This window comes from Ochotona princeps, chromosome 6, assembly GCF_030435755.1.
Source record: "Ochotona princeps isolate mOchPri1 chromosome 6, mOchPri1.hap1, whole genome shotgun sequence".
NCBI classification, from domain to species: domain Eukaryota; kingdom Metazoa; phylum Chordata; class Mammalia; order Lagomorpha; family Ochotonidae; genus Ochotona; species Ochotona princeps.
In genome coordinates, this window is record NC_080837.1 from 78901549 (window position 1) to 78929026 (window position 27478).

Consider the following 27478-nt stretch of genomic DNA (forward strand, 5'->3'; position numbering starts at 1 on the left):
GGATTCAACGCCTTGGAACTCCCATATAAAGAAGTAGGACGTGTTTACTTTCAAATGTTTCGCCTAGCATTTAAAACACGATTTCATCCATGGCAATCACATCTCTGTTTAAACTTAAAGGTGAATGTTTCTGGCTGAAGGTCATCTACAGCTTTATTGACTAAAAATTTGTATTAACTCAACATCTTGCACATATAAAAACTATGTCCTAGTGGTTCTTTCTGTTTTAAATGTTTAATTAAGACGTGAGTTGCAAATGTGACCAAATCAGAATCTTAACACTGATTCTTGGACCAAACTGCTCAGAAATGTACATCTGTATAGTTTGATAAAGAAGTGTGGATGAACAAATGTGGAACTATAAGAGAGATTCAGGCAATTTAATTTGCACCCTAAGTTGTACCCATTTAATTTGGTGGGGGGAAAAAACTGACAGTAGCAGAGGCACGTGGCCAACTGTGACATACCTTGGGGTCAATGTGAACTACAAATGGGGGGATGTCTGTCCTCACCACGGGAGAGTGAGTCACAGCTGAGGGCCGGGAAGCACAGCAGTCCATCGCTCTTGACGGGTGTCTGACACACTTCTGCAGCAGCCCCTGCAGTATCTACTCCCCATTTTCCAGAAAGCGTGTCTCCCATTGCCATTACCGCAGAGGAAGAATTCTGCTAACGATGACTTTGGGAAACAAGCTCATGTGGTTCCACAGCAGGTGCGCCCAGCGGCCTCCCCTACTGCTGTGTTCTTGTTGCTTGCTGCTGTCCTGCCGCCACCCTCCTTCTGGCTTCCAGTCCACCTGCTCTGTCGGCTCTAAAATGGCAACAAGAACAGACGCCTTGGTCAGCCGACTTACCAGTCAGTGTCTGCTTCCCCGGGGCTGGCAGTGCCTCAAGGGAAAGGTAACAGGTGGCTGCTCTCTGCACCAAGGGCGCTCCTGGAGGCAGAGCTTCTGAGCAAGGCGGGCTGGATAGCTGAAGGCGATTAACCTTTGTCCAAGTAGCAGGGGAGACCAGACAGTGTTTGTGGACAGTGGACCTGAAGAGGCATTTGTTTTGATGCAAAGGTTTGTTGAAATCCATGCAGTTTTTTCATAACACACATTTCCCATAGACATATTAAAGACTTTTCATTTGCATGGACTTTAACAAATTGGCACCAAAATAAAAATTTTCATGAACTTTTAAAACTGTGCTTCTATTATACCATAGTTAAAAGTCTTTAAATCTAGATCTCTGGGCTTCCCTGTTGACTCCAGGCTCAGAACCAGGGCCTGCAAATGCACACCAGACACGCTGACATCAGTTGCTTTGTGACCTTGCATTGCTGTGCGATTGCTTCCAGTCTCTAGGCCACACGGCTAGTATGCCTCCCATGTGTGGATTTCTGAAGGATGATGATGGTGTATCAGCATTACAGGCAATGAGAAGCCTTCTACATCCTATTCTTTTTTTTTTTTAATAATTTATTGTATTATTGTTGACAATCTTTACATAGTTAATTACGGTAAAAAAAAAAAAGGTTCAGGGGGTATAGGGAAGTGGGTAATAGTATTATGTCCATATTGTTTCCATCATGTATCTGAGGTAAAGGGGGATATTGAGGGAGAAGCCCCACCCAGTTTCCCACCCACCCCAAGTTCCGGATGTGGGGCATGCTCTGAGATCCTTGCTCAAGCAGTTTTAATAGTTCTCCAGTTATGAATCGCTGCCAGTTTCGCTCGATGAGGTCATCCACTGATTAACACAGTCCATCATAGGGTCTTCATTTGTCCAGTATTTTACTCCCATCATATAGCTGAGGTGGTTGATTGACTTGTTCTGCCCTCTGTCTGTTCTTGGCTAGGGTTCTGAGTCCAGCAGTTCGATTGGGGAGATCTCCAAGGAAACTTTGAGGAATTCCCAAACCAGGTTCTTGTATGTTCAAGTAAGCACAGGGCCCAGCACAGTCCATCACCCCGATCAGCTGGTGGTTTCAATTGCTGGATTGGTTCTGTTTTCGGTCCCGACTTGCACTGGAACCAATGGGTGTTGCAGTCCAGTCTGGTTCTGCCCAGCACATACTCGGCCCTTACATCAACCAGTGAGAGCTGCAGCCTAGTCAGGGCGACCCACAATAACCCCCACCAGGTCCTCCCCCTACCCTGGTTTGCCAGTACTACATCCTATTTCTAAACCCCTTTTCTTACTCAGTTCCAAACCCAAAAGGAGCGGTGAGGCCTCTGTTGCATGCCACATTCCAGGAACAGCAGTGGGCTGGGGCTGGGACAGGTACAAGGGTTGCTAGAGTTCTGTAACATGAACAGGTACAGAGAATAGTGGTCCAGGATACAGGAGGACGTGTGGTGTAATCTCCAGGACTCCTTTTGTCTTGTACAACCAAAGCCCTGTGTCCAGCAAACCCTAACTCCTCAGCCTCTCCCTTCTCCCAGAGGGCCTGGCAACCTGTTCTGCCAGGTCTCCTGCACTGGGACCCTGCACTGGACTCACACTATGGAACCCTGCAGTGCCTGTCTATGTGAGTGCCTTCTTCCACCCAGCCTAGTGCCCTCAAGGTTCAGCCATGTGTTAGAATTCCTTACTTGTTGAGGCTGAAAATAGTCCATTGTGGTCTAGCACACATTCCCTGTAGCTGCTCACCCATCAACGGCACTTGGGTTTCTTTCTTCATCGGGCTGCTGTGAATAACGTGGCTATGAACGTGGGTGTGAAAGTAGCTCTTCAAGACTCTGCTTTGCTCCGTTGGGTGTGTCCTCAGGAGGGGAGTCACTGCATTAAGGGGGAATTCTGTGTTGAAGGTCTTGCAGGACTGACCGCTGTTTTCCATGGTGGCTGCGCCACTTTGCAGTTCCAACACTAGTAATTTTCCTTTTCTTCTATGCCTTCCTCACCACTTGGATTTTCTGTCATTTTCAGAGTATCTGTCATATTTGGTGTGGTAGTGGTTTATTGAAGTTGTGATGCGTGTTTCCTTAATACAGTTGGTCATATTGAACAACCTTTTACGTGTTTGTTGGCTACATCTCTTTGGAAAGATGTTTAAATCTTTTGCCTGTTTAAAAATTAGTTTAATAATTTTATTTGGAACGGAGAGAGAGAGAAACCTTTAACCAGCTGGCTCACTTCCCCAGATGATGGCAACTCCAGGCCTAGATCTGGAGCCTGAAACTCTTTCTGGGTTACCCAGATGTGTGGCAGGGACCCAAGCACGCAGGTCATTGTCCGCTGCCTCCCACACTGCAAATGAGCAGGAAGCTAGAATGAGAACCAGAGCTGGAATGGCCAGCACGTCCCCCAAACAAACCAGCAAGGATGGCACACCTAGACACACCAGCAAGTACGAGGCTATGGCCAGCCGTGTGTTAGCTGCCGCACGGAAGGCTGCCCACTTCACCCATTCTTGATCAGGTTGTTTGCCTTGTTGTGGTTGGGCTGTAGGAGTTCTCTGTGGATTCTGAATAGTCCTTCCTTGCAAGTATTTCCCTCATTCTTAGGTTGCCTGATAGCTGCATTTTTAATCATTTCCTGTATGCCACATTCTGGGAACCCGGGACTTGTTTCAGAAGCAAGATTCTGGGCCAGGTTCTACCCAGGAGCAGGAGCTGGGGAAGGGCTGGCTCCGCTCAGAGCGTGAGCACCCTCAGACACATCTGTCATTGCAAGGAGAATTGGCATGGAAGGGTCGCCCCTGGGCCCGCCCCCTGGGATGCGCAAGCGGGGTGCTGCCATCTGAGTGTGCAGTGTGTCAGAAGTGCTTGCCCAGCCTGTTCTCAATCCTGGAAGCAGGGAGCAGAGACACAGGCCATGCTTGCAGGAATTCCCTGCTCCTGGGGCTCCCTCCTCTCACATCTCACAGCAGACCCCCCAGCTGTCCCATGCCAATGTCCCCCTCCATTTCTTTGGGCTCGCTGGAAGTCCCAACCGCGCCCACTATGTATTCCTTGTGCCTCTGTTCACTGGTGGCAGGTGGAAAGGAGCCCTCTGGGCCCTGGCTATTCAGCCTGCAACTCATTTTTCCTTTACAAAATGGGTTAGAGAGAAGTGACTGCAAGAGTTGTCTCACAAGACTTTCATTCCAGGAGATGGCCAGCCTGTTCTTCAGGGTCTGGGGTCTTGTGCCTCTGGAATCTGGGCAGTATGTGTGTTTGAAGGTGGTCTTTCCTGCTTTTGGTGAAAAGCGAGGGGCAAATACCAAAGGCTGGGTGACCAAATGCCAGCTTCTCTCTGTGGGGCCAGCTTGTAGGCTGAAGTGTTGGATTCATGGCACACAGTTTCTTCTTTCTAAGATTTATTTATTTTTTTTTTATTGGAAAGTCAGATATACAGAGAGGAGGAGAGACAGAGAGGAAAGTCTTCCATCTGATAGTTCTCTCCCCAAGCGGCCGCAATGGCTGGAGCTGAGCCAATTCAAAGCCAGGAGCCAGGAACCAGGAGCTAGGAGCTTCTTCTGGGTCTCCCATATGGGTGCAGGACCCCAAGGCTTTGGGCCATCCTTGACTGCTTTCCCAGGCCACAAGCAGGGAGCTGGATGGGAAGCAGGGCCACTAGGACATGAACTGGCATAACATATGGGATCCTGGTACATGCAAGGTGAGGACTTTAGACACTAGGCTACCACACTGGGCCCCAGCACCCTGTTTTTTTTTTTTTTTTTGTCCCAAATGACCGTCATCAGTCGTCCATATGCACAGGTTTTACATCTGTGGGTTCAACCAAGCACAGGTCACATTTCAAGGTAGTTCCCCACAGCAAAACTTGAGCACTGTCTGAAGCCAGAGAGTGGCATCCTGCAGGCAGGCCTGGCAGCTGCTGTCCACGACCCGGGTCTTAGTACCAGACAGGGGCAGGCTTTTTCCCTTTGCCCTTAGTTCCTGACCAACACAGATAACAACCATTTCCATAGCACTGAACTGCGGTAGGCGTGACAAGTCACCTAGAGATGACTGAAGGTACACAGCAGGGTGTCTGTTCACTCTGCAAGGAATGTGGCGTTTGGGGCCCACAGGGTGTCCTGGAACTACTACTCTCACAGCGACAGAGGAGGCCTATACATGCACTTGGTCAAGGCTGACTAAAACACTCTGCCCAAAAGTGAGCCAGCCCATTCCCTCACCCTGATAGAGGTCAGCTTGGCAGGCAGCAAGTGTGGCAGGTGCTCCCGGCCTCCGGCGAGGGCCACCTTGGAGTAAAACATTATCTCACATGATTGGATTGCAAGTCGAAGAATGCTAAGGCCAGTGGTGACTCCAAAGGCAAACAGGTGTGTGCTTAGGGTTTTGGCCGGAGAACCCAGATCTTTTTGATGTGATTCACCGCATTTTGCCAGGACTTGCTGTTGGTTATCTTTTTGCTGCTTTGCATCAAGTTGCTGTCAACACTGGAGACACAAACCACGACTCCGTCATTTGCAGTTGCAGCTTAAATAGGCAGAAATCCAAGCCGGTGGAAGGCAATCGGCAAGGGCACTGGAGATAGAAATATTAGTAATGTTGCCAACACACCGGTGGATGCCCCGAGGCCAGTCTCTCGTCTCCGGAACTGGCCAGGACTTCAAGATGCTGGACCCGGATGAATGACCCTTGGTGCAATTTGCTTATCTTTTTTTTTTCTCTACAAAATTAAAAATGCAGCTCGGATAACATCCACAACCCCACCACAACCACAGAATTCCAAAGTGAACGAATTCTCTTGCTTTCTTCTCAGCTTTGTTCAGCAGTCTGTTGAAAAAAAAAAAAAAAAGTCTTGGGCCCAGTGTGATAGTGTAGTGGTTAAAGTCCTCGCCTTGCAAGCCCAGGATCCCATATGGGCGCCAGTTCATGTCCTGGCAGCCCTGCTTCCCATCCAGCTCCCTGTTTGTGGCCTGGGAGAGCAGTCAAGGACGGTCCAAGGCCTTGGGACCCTGCACCCGCATAGGAAACCTGGAGGAAGTTCCTGGCTCTTGGCTTCGGATCGGCTCAGCACTGGCCATTGCAGTCACTTGGGGAGTGAATCATCGGATGGAAAATCTTTCCTCTCTGTCTCTCCTCCTGTCTGTATATCTGACTTTGCAGGAAAAATAAATAAATCTTAAAAAAAAAAGTCTTCACCAATGGGATGCTTAACTGTCTGCCATTGTCCATATCCATACATTTAAATAGCAGAATGATGGACTTCTGACTGCTTTTGAAGGACTATACTATTGTAATAATACAGGGGAAATCAGTGGTGGGGGAGGGAATTATGGGAGGGAGTAAGGGAAATCCCAGAGCCTATGGAATTAAATAAAAAAATAAAAACTCAAGCTAAAAAAAAAGTCCTCATAGCACCCTTCACAGCAGTACTGTTCAGAAAATCCCCAAAGTGAAAACAACGAAATATCCATTGAGAGAAGAATACCCGTAACGAACACCACAGAGACTGTTGTGTTCCAATGAGGATGAATTTTCAAAAGCATCACTCAGTGCCAGCAGCTGAACACAAAATGTCACACTGAGTGTGACCCTGCTCCTGTGAGACAGACGCCCAGGAGAGACCAATGCGGAGACAGGAAGTAGACGGGGTGACGGGGAGAGCAATGGGGTGACCGCGGCCAGCGAGATGCAGGGGCCCAGGGAGGAGGCCGAGGCATGGCTTGCTCCAGCTTGGCAATGTGATCAGAACCACCCAGCCACACATTTTGAAAGGCAGATTTTAAGGTTTGTGGGTTCTATCTTAGTTTGGAAAAAAAGATGGTGAAAAGTGTCCCTTCCTTAGTGTTTGGGACTCCCTATCAGAGGACTCTGTCCCCGTGGCCAGGGCAGAGGCTCCTGGGGGACAGGACGGCTGGACACCCCCACCCAGGGGAAAGCTTGGCTCTGACAGTTTTTTCAAAAGGTTTCTTTATTGAGAGAGAGAGAGAGAGAGAGAGAGAGAAGAGACAGAGATCTTCCCTTGGCTTGTTCACTCCTGATGGCCACAACAATGGAGGGGATGTTGGCCAGGCTGAACCGGGCAGCCAGGAGCTTCAGCTGGGTCTCCTACATGTGTGCAGCAACCCTGGGACTAGGGCCGTCTTCCGCTGCTTTCCCAGGTGCATTAGCACCTGGATGGGAAGTGAGCAGCCAGACTCTAACAGGTGTCCATATGGGATGCCAGCGCTGCAGAAAGGTTCGACACACTGCACTGCAATGCTCCAACACGCTCTGACACATCCTGCAATGTAATGCACAAGATGAGGTACCCCACATTCTTTCAAGCTCTCTGTCAGGCAGGGCTCCTCCTGGCCTGCAGATCTGAGGGGCTCTGTCACTCAAACTTTGCAGAAGGGGCTTACCAAGGCAAGGGGCTGAGTCCGAGCCAGCAGCAGCTCAGCACGCCTGCCTGTGGCTCTGTACATCGGGACAGATATGCTTGTGTGACCTGCGAATGTGTCAGGGACCGGGCCGGGGTCTGAGCTAAGTCATCCAGCAATGACCTGCTGGGATGGGAAGGCGGAGCCACAAAGGGGTGACTGCGGGTCTTAATCTGTGCTGTAGAGGAGAAGCTTGCCTGATGCTCTGTAATGGAGCGTTTCCGAGCACACAAGTGCTTCCCTGGGTGTGTTCCACAGGTGGCCCGAGACACAGCGTGGACAGGTCCCAGGGGCTGTCGATGCATGTGAGGAAACCAGAGCCACCTGCAATTGTGCGGGGGTATCAGCCAGCATCCCCACATCCTAAGGGTTTCCAGGAGCCACAGGTGGTGGTCTCCACCCTGGTTACATAATGGCAGTGAACTGTACTTTTCTACAAGGATCAAATCAAGTCTGCATGTGGGCCACGTGCAGCCATGGGCTGAGAGCTGCTTGAGTCATCTGCTCTAAATACATGCACATGAAACGAGTGGTTTCTCCAGACTAAACCAGTCTAGGCATCGCTCCCTTCTCTGCATGTTTCATTGTTAATGTTGGCCGAAGACACACTGGCTAACCAGCAACTCATCTGCTTTAGCACCAAGCCAGTCCCCCAGTTCAGAGCACTTCCCTCAGTGTGTCTCCCAGCACCCCCTCCTTGTCATGCTCCGGGTGCCCCTTGCGGCCTCCTGCTTTCTTCGGCACCCCTCCTGGTGGTTCATCCTCATCTGTGTGTGAGCACCTTCTGGAAGGTCAGCTTGTTAAGGTCGCTCTGGTTACTTCTCCTGCCCTCCAACTCCCCTTACTCCCCAAGACTTCTTAGAAGCGTGACACCTGCCATCCTCACTCCCTCGGCCCCTTCACTCAGAAGTTGACATAGAAGGTCTAACACTAACATGACCAGACGCACCTGCACCACCACCCTGGCTACCTCGGCCACGTTTGTAGCAGGGACAGTTCTTCAAATAAGAACAAGGACATGTGTGGTGGCATGGTGGGTTAGGCTACCATTTGCTGGAGTGCTGGCTCCAGTCAGTCTTGGTTACTCCACTTTCAAGCCAGCTTCTTACAATGTGCCTGCAAAGGCAGTAGATGATGGTCCAAGTTCTTGGGTCCCTGCCAACTACCTGAGAGACCCAGATGGAGTTCCTGGCTCATGGCTTTAGCTTGGTCCAGGCCTGTCTGTTGCAGCCATTTTAGGAGTGAACCAATAGAAAAAAGATTCTCTCTTATTCTGCTTTTCAGGTAGTTTAAATTAGAAATAAACAAGCATTTAAAGACAGAGCTAGCACAGAGGCTTCCAGTGCCCCCCACCCTCTGACTCTCTCCCCATGATTACCAGTGACTCATGGCAGGGGGCGTGGTCTTTGGCAGAGGCGTGGTGTAGTAATGACCAGGCTTCAGCCCAGTCCTAACTAAACGTGGAAAGGTTATTTCAGTGGAGGCACACTGCCACTGCAGCAATGACAAAAATCCCAGCCAGGAGAACTTCAGTGGCGTGGTGGCCCCAGCCTCCTCTGTCCCTCCTCGGGACCTCCCCAATGGCGACAGGTGCTCTTGCCGTGTGGGGTCTAGTCTCAGTTCCGGGGTCTTGTCATCTCCCCCTGTGACCATTTTGGACCTCTTTGGCTTCCTCCTGTCTGCCACATGGGCCCTTCAGGACAAGTGTAGGTTCCACAGTCGGGGCTCTGCCCACTGTGTGGTGAGAGCCAAACGGCCGGGCTGCCCCAGCAGGGGGCGCCTTCCTTCCTTCCTTCCTCTTTCCTTCATTCTTCCTGGAGTCACTAAGCAGCGTAGAGTGTGGATTCTCTGCCTCAGGCACTGCGTACTTAGAGCCCTGGACTCCGCACTGCTTTCCCGCCTTGGGCATGAGCAGGGGAAGGAACAGGCGAGCAGAGGCTTTGGCCCGCCTGAGATGTGGGGTTGGTGTGTGTGGTGGGGGACAGGGAGAATGGGGGACCTGGCAGCGTTCCTGAACAGGGGACCTCTTGGGAGCACCGCGAACCAAGTGAGGACATGATCTCACGTTAAAGAGACCGCAGAAGGCCAAGCGTGGCCCATATACCTAATAGGTTCTAGAACATTCCTAGAGCCTCAAGAGTAACTGGCATTTCCAGAACTGCTTGTCCTTAGCTAAACTCTAACAGCCTAATGCTTAATATTAAATCTGTGTGCCCCGGGGGAAAGTGTATGGTCACCTGCTGGTGTTTTTGCAGCAGCTCCCCGGGTTAGGCTCTGATCCTCGGAGACCTGGAAAGCCTGTCCCCTCATGGAGGCCAATCCTGTGTGTGTGTGTGTGTGTGTGTGTGTGTGTGTGTGTGTGTGTGTGTGTGTGTGTGTTGGGGGGAAGTGTTTAGCCACAGCCCTGATGGAACAGACCTGGGACCTGGATTGATTTATTTTTATTAGAAACAGATTTGCAGAAAAAAGGAGAGAGAGAAAGATCTTCCATCTGCTGGGTCATTACCCAAGTGACCACAATGGTCGGAGCTGAGCCGATCCAAAGCTAGAAATCAGAAGACTTTTCCTGATCTCCCGTATGGTACAGGGTCTCAAGGCTTTGGGCCATCCTTGACTGCTTCCCCAGGCCATAAGCAGGGAGTTGAAGGGGAAGTGGAGCAGCTGGGACATGAGCCGGTGCCCATACGGGATCCCTGCACTTGGAGAGGGAGGATTAGCTAACTGAGCCATCATGCTGGGCCCTCCTACATTTATTAGGGGACTTTCCATTGGGGAGAAAGTGCTTTCCTCATCTCCCTTGTATATTTATTCATTTAGGTATTTGTATCACTGTGGACTTGGACCTTTACATAAGAGTTCTTATTTCTTATTGTGATTATTTATTTTCAGACTCAAATCACCCCAGGCAAGCCCGTAGGAACTTTTCACACTAACTCCTGTGTTCTTTTGGCATGTTCTTGTGTCAAAAGTAAATACTTCCTAACTTTCTGGCACAAGATGTTCCACGCTGTCCTTGTACCTCCCTGCCCCAGACTGAGTCACTTCTGCCAGGAGCCCTGGCTTCTGGTGGTGGAGGGGAGTATTTAGAGCAGTGTTTGCACACTAGGTTTTCTGCCTGCTACAGTGGCAGCATTGCTTCCTGACCCTTGCCGTGGCAGAGCTAGAAAAAACACGAATGTGTGTGGTGACACACCCATAAGTGTGGGCCTGGTAGGCAGACTCTTCCTGACCCTTGGTGTAGTTCTCTCCTGTTGAGTGCTGGGGACTGGGTGATTCCTCAAGTGTTTACGCTACAGCCAGACCATGGGCTACTGCTGTTAAATCTCGCTTGTAAGGAGACTGTGGCTTGTGTCTTACATGTCTTCTCACATTTCTTCCCTCTTTGGAGGTTGACTGCTGGGTTGGGAGCTGCTGCATGGAGAGGATCACATGGCAGGGAATGGACAGAGACCTGGGGCCACCTGCTGGGGAGGGAGTTTGGCAGTGAACCCTCCCCAACACCCTACCCACAGTGTGATGGAGTCCTTGTGAGAGACTTGGGGTCAGAAGGATCCAGCGGGGTCACATCCAATTCTGATTCACAGAAATTGTGAGAGAATTAATAAGTTGTTTTAAGCCTTTTTTTTTTTTAAGTTGTTTTAAGGCTTTTTTTTTTAAGTTGTTTTGAGGCTTTTTTTTTTGGCAGAGGTGGGCAGTTGGTTGGGTTAAGTAGTAGAAAATGCATGCCATTTTTACAATGATCTGCCTCTGTCTGTGTGTGTGTGTGTGTGTGTTGGTTTACAGATGGATCACACAATCCCACTACATTGACAAACCCTGCGTTCCCACTGGTAACTCTAACTTCATTATGATTTCCCTCCCCTGCTCTCTTCTCCGACAGCGAGAAACGCAGCTCCAGCTGTCTGCAGTGTGTTGATTGATTGGTTCTCAGTCCCAGGGCAGCTGAGCGTACACTCTCAGAGCTGCTCTTCTACACTTATGGGAAAAAGTAACCTGCTCCGGGGGAGTTCAGTCTTGCTGTCTGTAGTTGGCACTGAGTCCAAATACCGTGGCCGTCGTGATTTAAAACAGGCGTGTGCATGCTCACCCCGCATCTCCGGGAAGTGAGGCGTGAAATGCAAAAAGGAAAAGCTCATTTCTCCCCAGACAGCCAGTGCGCTGCCTTGCTGTTCAGCACTGGGTTGTTGAGCTTCGCAGGTCAGAAGGGTTGGGGCAGACGGCCGTGGAAGCTGCTCTGTGCCTTCTCCCGGGAGCTGTGGCTGCCTGCTCCCCTTTCATTAGCACGAACACATCACACTCGGCAGCCAACTGTGCAGTATGCCAGCCAGCCCTGAGCTGTTTAGAGAGAAGAGCGTGCCACAATGCTTTTGGAAAGTCCCTGGGGAAGGCTTTGCATTACAATCACTCCCATTATTCGAAGAACAAAAAGAAGCCAGATGACCTACAGGTTCTAGGATGGCCCCAGAAAGCCTGGGTTTGGGTGAGTCTGGTGGGTCCTGTCTCTTTGTGGCTGGGACAGGGAACAGGACTCTCGTGGGACTTGAGGTCCTTCCTACAACCACCCTGAGAGGGGCATCAGTGATGCTGGGCTGTCACCCAGGACTCTGAGGAGGCAACTTTCAAAGAGACCAGGGAGTCCCACAACAACTGAACTTCCAGGGTGGATAGGGGTGCCTGGGTCATAGGTCACACCTGGGTCGCAGGTCACGCCTGAAGCCCCAGTTGGTAACTGTGGACCAGTGGCCAGGGACTCCCTGTCGCTCCTCTGTGATCTGACTTACAGGCAGCACCTTCCAGCACCCCACAATGACTCTCAGGCCTCCGCAAGCACACATGTACTACACAGACTATGTGCACTTTGCATCATCCAGCAGGCTCACACAATATACATGACACACACCATACATTCACAGACATATCACTTGGGCCATGGACACAAACACACCACACACACACATACTGTCTCTACTCGGACACATACATACAGCCCACAAAGCTCCACATGCTTCCAAGCTCATCACACACATACATGTATCACTCATCCCTGGACATTGCAGGTGCACAGTGAGCTAACATGGATAGAAGGACAGACTCTGTAGTGAGGCACACAAGGGCTCCTAGCCTTCCCAGCCCCTCCGCCTCCGTGTGCTGTGCCAGGGAAGCCAAGAACCCAGCCTACTCTGGGAGAGCTCTGTTTCCCCTTTCACTGCTGGCCCCTCAGTTCTCAGCAGCAAGAGCACCGGGCTTCCTGCCATGGTTGGTCACCCTCCACTGGCCCCTGCTTTGGTGAGGGTGTTCTTAGTGCCTGAGAAGGTGGCCCCTGGAGTAAAGCCTGCAGAACAGGATGTGCGCACAGTCCAGTCAGAAGTAGGGCCCCTACAGGGGGGTTTTCCTTCCATTTCCCTCTGCCCAGGAGGGTGCCTCATTGCTGCCCAGCCCCCAGGATGCATGCTGTCCTCACCTGTCCCCTGCCACATCCAGACAGTTAATGACACTTGCCCAGCATACCACTCAGTCAATAAGTGTGGATGAATTAGGACTCACCAAATCGGAACTATAAATACAGACTCCCAAGTCTTACGAATTTTATAAAGTAATATCACAAACCCTGGTAACAGCTCACTCTAATTTCTATTTCGTTCTCTTGCAGGGTCAGAAAGCTTGGATAGAGAAGACCTTTTGCAAACGGGAATGCGTCTTTGTCATTCCCAGCACAAAAGACCCTAACAGGTAGGTTGGAAGCCGTAACAGAGACTTTCTCCACACCAGTGTTTGTCTACCAGTTGCCTAGCAACAAGTCCTCTCCTGTTTGTGGGAGTTGGGAGGAACAGGGTCAAGTAGGGTGGCCAGAGTCTATTTGCCATGTAAGTCATCAACCAGGGCCAATGTGGACTCCTCTGGGGGATGCCAATCACCCTGGCAAAGAGGTTCTGTCTGCCACTCACCCTGCTGTGACCCCTGTTACCAAACCAGCTATAGTCATAGCGTGCTCCTTGGCCTGAGTGAGATCGAGATACTGAGAGCCCTATCAGCAGTTGTTACCAGGTGATGCTGTGGCCAGCTGGTCAACCTCACAGAACACGATGAATAGAAGGGAACTTTCTTAATCTGGTAGTAGAAGTCTATGGAAAACCTACAATTAACGTTATTCTTAATGGGAAAAGATTGGATGCTTCTTCCCTAAGATCAGGGATAAGACAAAGATGTCCTCTCTCCCTGCTTCTCAATATTATTATGGGGATTCTAGCCAGGACTTTTAGGCAAGAGAAAAAAAAGTGGCCAACATCCAAATGAGAAAAAAACCAACCAGTCTCTGCAGATGACATAATCTTGTATATGGAGAGTCCTAAGGAATCCACCAAACCACCATTGGAACTAGTAGATTAATCCAGCAAGGTCGTGGCACGGAAGATCAAGATATGGAAATCAGGTGGCTTTCTATAAACCACTTAAAGCAAATAATGTGAAGATGAAACTAACAAAGCAATTCACATACAATAGCATCAAAAAGAGCAATATACTTAGGACTAAACTTAAGTGCAAATTATATACTCTTAAAACTATAAACCATTGTTGAAAGAAAGGAATGAGGATCTCAGTGCCTGGGAAAGCATCCATGTTTGCAGAAGACACTGTTTCTATGACAGTACTCTTGGAATTATTAAAAATGATTCAGCTCAGTTGTTCCTGTCAGAATCTCAACATTCTTCTTGCTATAAACTGACAAGCTGATTTTAAAATCCAAAGTAGCAAAAATAACTCTGCATTAAAAAAGTAGAACACTATCATTTTTCTTTAAAGCTTAAAATAAAACCCAACAAGCCGAAGTAGTGACATAGGCCAATGGCACAGAATGGACAGTCCAGAAAAAAACCACTCAATGGGGAGAGAATCCTCTTTTCACAAATGGTGCTGGAGCAGGTGCACATCCGGGTGGTAGATTAGAGTCCAAATTAGAATGTGGAGAAGTCAGAACACTCATTCTCTGCTCTCGGGAGTGTTATCTTAATCCCTTCTGAAACCTGTTTTGTGGCCCTTTAAATGATGGAACAGAGTAAATGCCACAGCAGTTCCACTTCCAGCTACAGACTCAAGGGGAGTGAAAACACGTTTGCACAAAAACTTTCACACAAATATTCATTATGGCATTGTTTATGATAGTCAGATATTATGTTTAACCATATATTGGGAATAACGTGCTGAGACAAGCTACAGCATGGATTAACCCTGAAAATATGGCAAATGAAAGGAGCCAATCCAAGAGACCATGTGGTATATCATTCCATTCATGTGAAATGCCTAGATCAGGGAAATCTATACAGCCAGGAAGTAGATATCTGACATCCCTGACTCACTCTCCTGGCTGGGCCAGGCTCAAGTTGGGAGTCTGGAACACCACAGAGGTCTCCCACATGGTGGTCCCTTGGATCATCATAGCTGCTCTCCCAGGCTCATTAGTAGGAGCTGAATTGGAAACGGAACAGCAAGGACTCAAAGTTGTAAGCATCAGGTTAACTCACTGCACTGCAATACCAACCCAAAAAGTATCCTAAAAGTGATTGTAGTGATGATTACACATACATGATCATGCTGAAAAGCATCTAAAGGGTCAGATGAATTATATCCCAATAAACCTTCGCCTTCATGAAAATTAAAAGCAAGAGACTGGAGTCAACATGGGGGAGAGCAAGGAAAGGAGCAAATTAAGACAAAAACCAAGAAGTTGCCAGAAACGGGAAGGGAAACCCCCAAGGCTGGCTCTGCGAAGGCACAGCCAGCCCTGGCAAGGCCTGCACACTCCTGCTCAGGCATCCAGTGCACACATGCACATACTCACCTTTAAATGAGTAAAAGCATCCTCTTCAGCCCCAAGCCAACTTCACCCTCCCAACTCTCCTGTTCTCCGGTTTCCACAAACCATGCGTTGGTGTGTGTGACCACCCACACAGGCTCCTCATTGCAGGTAAGCACGCAGTAACATGCTTACCCATGTCACTGGCCCCTGGATCCCATCTGCACCAAGACATTACTCCAGGCTACTGCTGCTCTTCCCAACAGATGTTTCAAGTTGGCTAGATACAAACCACTCAAAGCTGTGGCAGCCAAGAATGAATGGGTGACAAATGAAACTCTGCACACTAGGAAAGCAAGCTGGCACAAGACCAGGGAACATGCTCAGAGAAATCCAGAGATGGCAAGCTCCGTGAGAGCACAACAGGCTGGCTGGATTCCAGAGGAGACATTGTGACAACAAGATTGCTGACACTAGATAAGTTATGGCCCAGTGGGCCAACTGCTCAAAGACATACTAGCGCTTTAAAAAAAAAGGCTTTTCAAGTTACTTGGTTAAGAAATGTCATACTAAGAGGTCCAACAGTATTGACAAATTCTGGAAGCTCAGCTCTGTGTTCAGAGAATATGATTACTATGTCAGAGTTACATTTAGTAATGGATGTCCAATAGTGTTGTTGCCAAGACACTGAAAAGAGCTGAAATATGTTGAGTGAAGAAGGCAACGATCTAACGTGCTTTCAATAGACCGGGACATAAATAGATTCGCACTGAACAGCTGAGAAAGGCCATTCATTGGTAGCTAAGGTATTAGTAAGCCATTATTTGAACCCAATTCACCTGTTGAGATGAGTTTATCTGTGCTAATAGAGGGGAAGAAAAAACTACTTTGCCTTTGTTGCCAGGTGTTGCTGTGGCCAGCTCATCAACCAGCATATTCCCCCTCTGCCAAGTGCAACACCCAGCAAAAATGGAGAGGAGAACAAACAGGCGGAGACTCAGCCTGAGAAGTGGGCTGTCAGCAAACACACCCAGAGCTATCCAACAGATGCCTATGGAATTCTGGAGTTCCAGGGAGGTGGATACTCCAACAAAGCCATGGTAAGAAGGGCATTTGGACATAGTGCAGCAGGGACCTGAGCCTTCAGCTGGGCCAGTCTCCAGCCTGTAGGAACCTAGGGCTTCTTCAAAGCCCTCAACCTTCCTAGCTGTTTCATTGCAAAACCAAGAGATTTATCTGTGCATCTGGATCTTGGAGATTAGACTCCACTGTTAAAAATACGTTTTATCTTGAAAATCTGTACCAAGGCTCAGAATCTACAAACTATGCCCTAGCCCAAACTTACAACGATGCAAAAATCCCATTGCTCCATCTCGAGTGAGAAGAAATTCCTTTTTAAAAATAAATAAATAAACAACTGTGAATCCGTGTTAGATGTGTTGGGACTCTCTTGTGGTTTCCCCTGAGGTCAACCCACAGCTTCCCTGGGCCCGCACTCAGCTGGCCCGAGAAGCATCAAGGTCTGGCGTATTTGCATGCTGACAGGGAGCAGCTGCTCAGCTTCTCCCTTCCCAGTGAGCCTGCCAGAGAGGAGAGGCTTCAGCACTGTGATCCCTTTCAGCTGCTGCTGAAGAGCACGCCCACATGCCCTTCAGACCATCTTGGTAGTTTATTTTATGTATTGGCCTTGTGACCTCTATTCAAGTAAAACTTAGTTGTGTTCCAAATGCGTTAATGTATGGTCTTCCAGAATAGCACCCTCCACAATGACATGGGCACAGAAGGGTGATTCCCAGGGACCAAGGCCTGTGAACATTAATCTCTGTTCCTTAGGGAAAGGGTCAAGTTCAGATGTGGACTTAAGATTCTGTTTCCCACTCACTCATCAACAACTTTGTCCAACTTCTTGGGCCATTGTTCTAGAGCCAACTTTGGAGCTGAGTTCTCCAAGGTTAGGATTGCCAGATGAAATATAAGACACACCATTATATTTGAACTTCAGACAAATACTGGATGATTGTTGTAGTACAAATATGTCTCAAAAATCATGTGACTTACTGCATTTAATAAAAACATTGTGCTGAAACATTTGTTATTATTCATCTAAAACTCAGAGTTAGCTGGTGTCTTTATCTACGTGGCTGCTCTAACAAAATACTTTAGCCTGGGAAAATAAAATAAAGAGTGGCAGAAGCTTATTGCCCACAATTCTAGAACCTGGAAGTTCACGATCCAATCCAAGCAGATTTTATGTCTGATGAAGACTTGCTTTCTGCCTCATATTTGGCACCTTCTGTTGCATTTTCACATGGCATAATTGGCGAATAAGGTCCTGCCAGCCACTTTAATTAGGGTACTAATCCCACTGGTTTGAGCCCCGCCTTCAAGGCCTAATCTATGAGCACTGGCAATTGAGTTTCAACATACAAATTTTGGGAGAATGCATTTTGATCATTGTTTTGGGCAGCCTATATTTTTATCTGCTAAACCTTCTCATATGTGTAGCCATTTGGCCATAGATTCACACAGACGGCTCCAGTACACTGACAGAGAGGGAAGAAAGACAGTTCTTGCTAGGTCATGATGACAGCCCCTCTTCCCTTTGCAAAATCAAGAATGAACACTGAACATCACACATCCCTTTGCAGTACATCCGGGTCTCCTACGACACCAAGCCGGATTCTCTGCTTCATCTCATGGTGAAAGACTGGCAGCTGGAACTCCCCAAGCTCTTAATATCCGTGCATGGAGGCCTTCAGAACTTCGAGATGCAGCCCAAGCTGAAGCAGGTCTTTGGGAAAGGCCTGATCAAAGCTGCCATGACCACAGGGGCCTGGATCTTCACTGGGGGTGTCAGCACCGGTAAGGGTAGACCTTCCCCCTTGCTGTGAGTGGCCATGCTCACTGTGATCTCCAAAATGCTTTCTTTTTTTTTTTTTAAGATTTATTTACTTTATTACAAAGTCAGATATATAGAGAGGAGGAGAGACAGAGAGGAAGATCCTCCGTCCGATGATTCACTTTCCAAGTGAACATCGGTGCACACCGATCCGAAGCCGGGAACCAGGAACCTCCTCCAGGTCTCCCACACGGGTGCAGGGTCCCAAGTCTTTGGGCCGTCCTTGACTGCTTTCCCAGGCCACAAGCAGGGAGCTGGATGGGAAGTGGAGCTGCCGGGATTAGAACCGGCGCCCATATGGGATCCCGGTGTGCTCAAGGCGAGGACTTTAGCTGCTAGGCCATGCTGCCAGGCCCCCAAAATGCTTTCTAAGAGTTGCATTCATAAAACTCAACACCACATTCTGATCTCATCTGTGATGAACTGAAACATTTTTTTCAGTGGTTTGCTCTCTGGTGTGATTCACTTTGTTTAAACAGCAAGTTTAAGAACACCAGATAGTGAACTTCTCTGGGTCACCCACCCACCATAGAGCAATCTTTTTTCTTTTCTTTCTTTTTTTTTTTTTTTAAGATTTATTTATTTTTATTGGGAAGCCAGATTTAGAGAGAGAAGAAAGATCTTTCATCTGCTGGTTCACTCCCCAAGTGGCCACAATGGCCAGAGCTGAGCTGATCCGAAGCCAGGAGCCAGAAGCTTCTTCTAGGACTCCCATCTTGGCACAGGGCCCCAAGGCTTTGGGGTGTCCTCTGATGCTTTCCCAGGCCACAAGCAGGGAACTGGAGGGGAAGTAGAGCAACTGGGATTAGAAACGGCACCCATATGGGATCCCATCAGCACATGGAAGGCAAGGATTTGACCAATAGGCTATGGCTCTGAGCCCACAGGGCGATCTTTGAGCCCTGCACGCCATTATCTTCACTCTTACCATTTTATGGGAGAGAAAACTGAGACACAGAGATTAAGGAACATTCCAAGCAGCCTGACTCTCAACTTCAGTAGAATATAGCTAAGGACAACCAGAGACCCAATGACTTGCACTCTTTGTCATGAAAACTTGAAAAGCAAATCTCTGCTCTGACTTCTGGTTTTGTTTTCTCTTTTTAAGGAGCTGAAGTAAGCTTCTTGGCTAGTACAAACTCAGTCTTTAGGAATTTTTTTTTTCATGATGAAGGTAGATTCATCTCATCTCTTCCATAGCAAATATGGAGGTTCTAAGCAGGTGACTGTAAGGTTCATAAATATGGTGTGATGGGAACTAGAGAGTGCTAAAACAGGATTTATGACTACTCACAGGTGTCATCAGCCACGTGGGGGATGCCTTGAAAGATCACTCCTCCAAATCCAGAGGCCGTGTTTGTGCCATAGGAATTGCTCCATGGGGCATGGTGGAGAATAAGGAAGACCTGGTTGGAAAGGATGTAAGTGTTTTCTCTAAGCACACTGACACTTTGTGAAAATGAAAGTATTTTGAGAGCAAGGTGGATTCACCTGTAGATATTGGCAACCACTAATTGGCCACAGATCTCTGCCATTTTATTATGGCATTATATCTACTATTTTATCAATGGGATCACTCAGTGCGTAACCTTCAGAGACTGACTTCTTATTAATTCCACATAAGCCTCTGGATATTTGTCCAGGTTGTCAGGTGTACTGATTGTTTCTCTAATTTCACAGGTCACCTCACCACTTCTGTGTTGGAGGATGTCTGGGTTATTTACGATTTTTCTATCACAAGTGAAGTTGTCATAGATACAGGTGTACAGGATTTCACATGATTATAAGTTTTCATTTCCCCACAATAAAGTCCAAGAGTGAAGTTGGAGGGTTGTCATTATCTACAACATACTTTTTCCCCTCATTTTAATATTGCAACTGAGAAAGAAATATCTTGTGTCTGCTGCTAGTGCTAATATCTAAGTTGTGCAGCTCTGCTGTGTGTTGTGCATCTTGCCAGGTGACCAGAGTGTATCAGACCATGTCCAACCCACTGAGTAAGCTCTCAGTGCTGAACAACTCCCACACACACTTCATCCTGGCCGACAACGGCACCCTGGGCAAGTATGGCGCTGAGGTGAAGCTGAGAAGGCAACTGGAAAAGCACATCTCTCTGCAGAAGATCAACACAAGTAAGCTGGCACAGGCATGGGCACTTCCACGGGAAGGGTGTGTCCACAGGAAAGCCAGGTTGGAAGGGAGATTTGTGCCCAAGGGGTGGCTCAAATTTTCACTTTATTCTTGGCAGATCAACAGAAAGTTAAATGTGTTGATGGTTAACCCTGGCCACCTCCTAAACATCATTCACTGAGCTATGCTGTGATCCTTTGCCCCAAGTTAATAAGCTGGTACGAGAGACAACCTTGCACTAGTTGCTATGGTGATGTCATGCCCCGGCCCTAGCCATGTTGCCATGTTGTTCTTATTCCTTTTCAATGCTTTAATAGGAAGCAAATGTTTTTTCTGAAGTCAGTATGATTCCTCCTATAGCTGACGGTTTTTCTACAATCATTAAGTATCTCTGTGGTTCCGGGGCATTCAGCCAGTGGAGGAAACCTCCAGAATCGCTACAAGAACCAGCTGTTCCTGAGAGGGTGTCACTCTTGCTGGCCCAGGCAGTGCAGTCGTGAGGAGGAGTGGCTGCTGGTAGGAGAGTGCTGAGGTCAAAACAGAGACAAGAGGATAAACCTCAGCCTGATGATGCAGCAAGAACAAGTGGCTAGACTCCAGGCAGCTGCTACAGTCTCCTGGAACATGTCCACACTCCAGCTGTTCTGACCGCCAAGTGATAGCTAACTGATTGCGAGGAGTACTTAGTACTCTTACTGGCAAGGTTTTTGTGAAAGAGAGTCTAGAGTTAGAAACTGGCCATAAAAAAGTAGAATCGAATTGGTGTAACTGGATAGAATGGGAAGGGCCCACTGCAAAGAATGGTGGATTTGCGAGAATTAGATCTTGTGGGGTGCTTCGGTTGATTACATTTTTTGTTCTCGCTGCTTTAACTTTTGGGGTGACTTGCAAGATTTCACTATGCCCAGCTTCACCTGGCTGTGTGACGTGTGGGCTTCCCTTTGTCATCCTTTGCCTAGGGTTCTGAGCAGGGCAGGGACAGCAAAGGGGGGCTCAGTCGTTACCCTCTGCAGCACAGAACTTCTGGGAGTCCAATGTAGGCCTGGAAGAACTGGTTTTACATTGAGTCATCTAGAAAAGAAGGTGGTTTTGCCACTGTACTCCGGGAAACCTAAAACACCATGCCTGGCTTACAGCAGAGATCTCAAGGTCATCTCAGTTCGTTTACTAGGATCTCTTTAGTGAGGGCTTGGCACAAAGCAGGTCCCCTGTGATTGTCTGCTGAAATGAACCTAAATGTAGATATGAGTGGGAGACTACAAAGTTGTTTGGAGTATTGAAGAGTTCCTAAGCACAGAAATGCACCATAGAAGCAAACCAGAAGTTCTGGATTCACCCACTTGGAGTTCTCAAATCTTTTTATTAACCTGTGCTAGCAGAGTTTATCTGAAACTTTTTGGAACAATATGACCAGGAGCACTTTTCCTACTTGCAGTTTGTTAGTGTTAACCAACCCCTTCCCATCCCAATTAACAGACAGCTGGTGAAATGTGCTCAGAAGACAGTCTCCATGCCCCCAGTCTCCCGTCCTCATCCCCGTTCTGCACCTGCAGAGTCTCCCAGTTACAGACTGAAAATAATCAAAACAGGTGGTACTGGCCCTGAACAGGAGACAACTTTTCTTATCATTTTCTTGAAACAATACAGAGTAACAGACGTGGACTCAGCAGTTACAATGTGTTGGGTATAGTAAGTGATCTAAAGGTGATTTACAGGAATAGAGAGGATATGCACAGGTTACATGCTAACACTACATAAAGATGTGAGCATCAGGATATGCTGGCATCCACAAGAAGTTCTGGGGAAATTCACCCATGATATTGAGGGATAACTCTATTGACTATGCTGACCAGTTGTAGGTAGAATTGTGTCCCTGTCACTTCTTCACTCCCATTCCAGAATCCCACCTTTCAGAGCCCTCCTGCCAACTATCACTTTCCAAAGTGTGCCCTGCTGGTTGTGCCTCCAAAAGTTAGCCTGCACCTGCTACAAGTCATTAATGTATGGGTTAATAGTAGTGCATGTCGTGAGGTCCAAGATAACATACAGGAGGTGTGTCCCTTATCCAAAATGCTTGGTACCAGAAGTATTCCAAATCTAGGTATATTTTGGACTTTGGAATATCCACATTGTCTTTGCAGGCTGAACATAGTAGTCTGAAAAGCCAAAATCTGAAATGCTCCCCCCGTGAAACTAGCACTGTATCACTTTGTTGCAGGCACGGACAGCACCAGCCTGCCCTGTGGGGCTCCCACGTAAACCTTGCAAAGTGTGCTGGTGGTTTAGATCCTTTTCTCCGCTAGGAGACACAGGGGGGAGCGTTGTGATTATCCAGCCCTTATTGTTGGATGTGAAAGGCACCTGGAGGTTGGGGATTGACCAGATGCCATCAACAACTGAGCTACACTTTCACCCTTTTCCTTTGTCTGGGGTACAGCCATCAGGGTGGCAATTTCAGAGCCAGGGCAGGACAAGGGAGGTTTCCCAATAAGGCCAGGTGAACAAGACATGGAATTTAACCACATGAGAATCAGAAGCTTGGGATTTTTGAGATCTGCTTTTTTCAGTGAAGCCATAATAATATGAGGTTTGAATGTAAGAGCCAAATTCTAGGGTCATCTTAGGCCCTAGTTCCTGCCAGCTCTCAGGTATCAGGAATGCCAGGCACTGCAGAAACCCAAGCAAACAAATACCGGGCAGAATGCAGAATGCAGAATATGCTGTGCGTTGCAGGACTGGGCCAGGGCGTGCCTGTCGTGGCGCTTGTGGTGGAAGGTGGCCCCAATGTGGTCTCCGTGGTCTTGGAATACCTCCGGGAAGAACCTCCAGTCCCCGTGGTGGTGTGTGACGGCAGCGGACGAGCCTCGGACATTTTGTCTTTTGCACACAAGTACTGTGAAGAAGGAGGGTAGGATTTCTGCCATGTGATGCAGGGTGGGTTCGTTGGCATCCTCTTGTGAGGTTAAGGGGACAATCTGAAGGATCTACTTAGACATCCCAAGGACTGTAGATCCTGAGGATGTGCTAGATCAGCTCCCCCAGGTCCCAGATCAGTTCAAGCCAGCTGCCCTGAAAATGACCTTCCTTCTGGGATTCTATCTCTTCCAAGTTCATTCTTCCCGTGTAAGGTTTGCAATTGGCTGGGATCAACCTCCAACAGTTTTGATGATGGTCACTTTCTGTTTCCTCTGTTGGAATGACTTCCCGATTGCTAAGTTTCAGATCAGAGATGCCAAATCAGCTCAGGATGTCTGATTTATTCCTGTATGACTTTAAACGTGTGTGATTCTGTTTTCTCTCACATGTCCTTCAAACAGAACAATAAATGAGTCGCTCAGAGATCAGCTTCTGGTCACTGTTCAGAAGACATTTAACTACAGCAGGTCACAGTCGCAGCAGCTGCTGGCAATTATAATGGAGTGCATGAAGAAGAAAGAACTCGTAAGTGTCTTGAATTCATTTCCCAGCAAGCTCCACGGAGAGAATTATATTTCCTTTTCTAACTCTGCCCATGTGTGTGTGATGGAGTAGTTCATATTTTAGATCAGCCTTTTCCAAGGGGCTGTTTCCAAATTGGCAGGGGTGTTCCCTAGAGGAAAGCAGAAGAAGCCTGTGCAGGCAAGGGCCTTGGGGGCTCCTAGACCATAGCGAACATGCAGCGACATCACAGCTAGTCCCACAGCCCCAAGGCTCATAGCATTCATCAGATCTGATCAGGAGAGGGACATAGCCCTCCCTCTAGATGGGTTTACAAAGACCTGTCTTTTCTTTTTAAGGTTTATTCATTTTATTTATTTGAAAGACAGTATTAGTTACAAAGACAGGAGGACACGCACACACAGAGATATTTCATCTGCTGGTTCACTCTCCAAATGGCCATAATGCCTGGGGCTGGGCCAAGCCAAAGTCAGGACCTGGAGGTTCTTTTGGGTCTCCCACAAGAGTGCAGAGCCCATGTATCTGACTCATCCTCTGCTGCATTCTCAGGCCATAAGTAGGAAGCTGGATTGGAAGTGGGGTAGCCAGGATATCCATATGGTGTCTCTGGTGGAGGCTTAACTTGCTATGCCACAATGTCAGCCAGCCCCAGATTCTGTCATTTCACTTTCATTTTTTTTAAAGATTTATTTATTTTTATTGCAAAGTCAGACATATATATAGAGAGAGAGAGGAGGAGGAGAGATAGAGAGGAAGATCTTCCTTCTGATGATTCACTCCCCAAGTGACTGCAGTGGCTGGAGCTGTGCCAATCCGAAGCCAGGAGCTCTTCTGGGTCTCCCGCACGGGTCCAGGAACCCAAGGCTTTTAGGCTGCCCTTGACTGCTTTCCCAGGCCACAAGCAGAGAGCTGGATGGGAAGCGGGGCTGCAGGGAGTAGCATCGGTGCCCTTATGGGATCCTAGCGCGTTCAAGGTGAGAACTTTAGCTGCTAGGCCACTGTGCTGGGTCCTGTCATTTCACTTTCTATATGCAGTATATAGTTTCAGCTTTTTCCTTCCTTGATGGTGTTGATAATAAGCACTTTTTAAAGAACTCTATTTTTAATTTTTTATGATACAGTTTATAGGCTCAGGGATTTCCCCTTCCCATTTACCTTCCCCTCCCTGATTTCCCTTGTATTATTACAATAGCATAGTGCTTCAAAAAGAGGTCACATGTCCATCATTGTGCTGTTTAAATGTATCCTGACATTGTAGGTATAGACAATGGTAAAAATAAGCACTTCTGGCACATATCAAGTAGCATCTTCAAATTCTAAGTTGACACGTTTCCTTAAAATACATCCTTTTTAAAAAGAAATATTTGTTTTATTTGACAGTAAGAGTGACAAAGAGAGAGGGAGACAGTTTCACCTGCTGATCCACTCCCCAGATGGCCACAATGGCTGAGGCTGGTCAGGTTGAATTCAAGAACTTGGCACTCCATCTGGGTCTCCCATGTGGGTGGCAGGGGAGCTGCTTTCGCTGGTGAGTTAACAGGGAGCTGGATCAGCAGCAGGGCAGCTGGGACTCGAATGAAGCTTTCTTGTGAAATGCCAGCATTGCACATCACAGTTTCACTCGCTGTGCCACAGAATTTCCCCTATACGTCCTATTTGTCCAGATACAGTTTTATCAACTTCCTTAGCAACTGAGCTATTGGAGTGTAGACACTTCCTGGGCTCCCTTCTCTCTAGAGTGTTGGATAATTCTATCATATGCCCATCTCTCCTCTCTTGTTTTCACCATTGCTGTTCCCTCACCCCATTGCAGGTCACGGTGTTTAGAATGGGTTCAGAGGGTCATCAGGATGTGGAGATGGCCATTCTAACTGCGCTGCTGAAAGGTGAGCCTGGACATGGGGTCTCTCCTGTCTGGCCAGTGCCAGCCTGGCCTTGGGTTTTGCCTGGGACCCAATCCTCTCCTGGAAGTTCAGAGTTATTAACCCATGGTAGAATGGCCAGGCCTGGGGGTCCACAGGGTGGGGGTCTGTGGCTGCCCCTGGACTACAATGGGCTGGAATTGGAACCACTTCCATGGATGCCTGTGAGGGCTTCTGCCCATGCAGTTTAAGCAGTAAAAGGGTTTGTTTGTTTGTTTGTTTGTTTGTTTGTGGTCACTGTACTCTGCAGGGATCTGTCCACTGACCTCAGACCACCTCTGATGACAGGCTTCTGCCTGATGCTTGTAAGAGGTCTGCTCCTGGACACTCATTTCTCCCTGTCTTTCAGCCACCATGGGGCCATGCAGAGAACAAAGGAAAGGAGTACCAGGTCACTGTGGGGTCAGCCACATGGCAGTGCTGCTGTGTCCCCCTGTGACCCAGGGACCTGACAGCACCTTACAGGATGGGTAGATAGCCTGGGCATTTCCAAGCTGGGCAGTCCCAGAGTTCTGCCTTCTGCAGAGCAGGATGTCACATCACTCAGTTTCTGCTCTGCCATCTGGAATGTCAGGGCTATAGGAGATCTCCAGAAAGCTCTGTGAGACTCTGCAGTTCTGAGAGCAAGCGAGAAGGCTGCAACACTTCATTCCAGGCCAGGGCTGAGCCAGCCTGAGCAAGCGTATGCTCAGTAACCAGCATCTGCAGACACCAGGCAACTCCATGAAAAGTCACTCCTGTTTCTTGTCTCTCCAGGAACAAATGCGTCAGCTCCAGATCAGCTGAGCCTGGCCCTGGCCTGGAACCGTGTAGATATTGCTCGGAGCCAAATCTTCGTCTTTGGGCCCCACTGGCCGGTGAAGCCCTGTTATTTGTTGTTCGTTGTGCAGTTCTTATTGTTGATCATGAGCTCGTATAGCTGTGGTAGTAGTCTGTTTCATCTTGTGGCATGGATCTCAGGACATGAGCTGGGGTTGTGGAGATCTCTTGGACAATCCACTGGCAGTAGCAGGGAGACTCAGCAAGAAGTGAGCTAGGGGCACTCATTCTAGACTTCTGTCAGTGCTCAGGAAGAAATGAGCCACTGAATACTTTATCCTGGCTGGTCAGAGGGCTGTTTTATTCTTTAAAGGAGAAGACGGCAAACAGCTCATTAAAATTAAATACAGTGCTGGGACTGGGACATGGGTCTGTAGAACAGTGTGCTTGTGTGTAGTTGAATATATTGCATGTGGTGTGTCTGTGTGCAGCATGTGTAGGGGATATGTGTATGAGTGGTGTGCAATGGTGTGTGGCAGTCAGTATGAACATTCTCAGTGGGTAGAGGTTAGTGTGTCTGTGTGCAATGTAATAAGGAATGAGATAAGTGTTATGTAGTCTGCATGTGTGTGTAGGTGTTAGCATGTATATGTCTTACTCAATGAATTGGTGACTATAATGAAACAATTAATACAGACTACTTCGCAAAGAAAAGAGGCATATTTTGATTGAAAACTCTGGCCCCAAATCAAGGGCCAGTCTCTGGTAATGGTCTTCAAACTGGCAGCATCCTGAGGCAGTTCTGGGTGTTAAAATGCAAGAGTCAGGATAGCGGGTGTATGTTTTTCTGGTCTGTTTCCATGTGCTTATTCGGATTCAGTAATGGATTCTACCCTGGTGACATCATCTAATCCTAATTGTGTCCCCAAGGTTCATGTCTCACTCCAAGGGAAGTTGCCAGCCCCTCACTGAATCATAGTGGGGATTAGATTTCAACACTAGAGGGTCACCTAAACCATCCCCAATCCAAGCAGTGTGTTCTGTGAGGTGCATGTGTGTATGGTAGTAGTAGATGTGAGTGAACATGGACGGCAGAGTCCGTGTGTGGGGGGACTGTGGGGTTTAGTATGGGAATAATATAATGTGAGTGTGCATATGCCTGTGTATGGTGTGAGTGAAGTCAAAATGGAGATACTTCAAAAACTGTGAAATCCATGTATGTCTTTTTCATG

General features: G+C 48.0%; 1 protein-coding gene across 1 annotated transcript in view; it reads left to right on the plus strand.

Annotated features, from left to right (window-relative positions):
- Positions 1-27478, plus strand: part of TRPM1 (transient receptor potential cation channel subfamily M member 1) — a 117624-nt gene that overhangs the window by 42238 nt on the left and 47908 nt on the right. Inside the window, exons 3-11 of the mRNA XM_058665416.1 lie at positions 12957-13036; positions 16003-16198; positions 17747-17960; positions 19294-19418; positions 19958-20129; positions 22861-23035; positions 23445-23568; positions 25379-25451; positions 26244-26344. Coding sequence (XP_058521399.1) covers positions 12957-13036; positions 16003-16198; positions 17747-17960; positions 19294-19418; positions 19958-20129; positions 22861-23035; positions 23445-23568; positions 25379-25451; positions 26244-26344 — 1260 coding nt within the window. The remainder of the gene's footprint in view (positions 1-12956; positions 13037-16002; positions 16199-17746; positions 17961-19293; positions 19419-19957; positions 20130-22860; positions 23036-23444; positions 23569-25378; positions 25452-26243; positions 26345-27478) is intronic.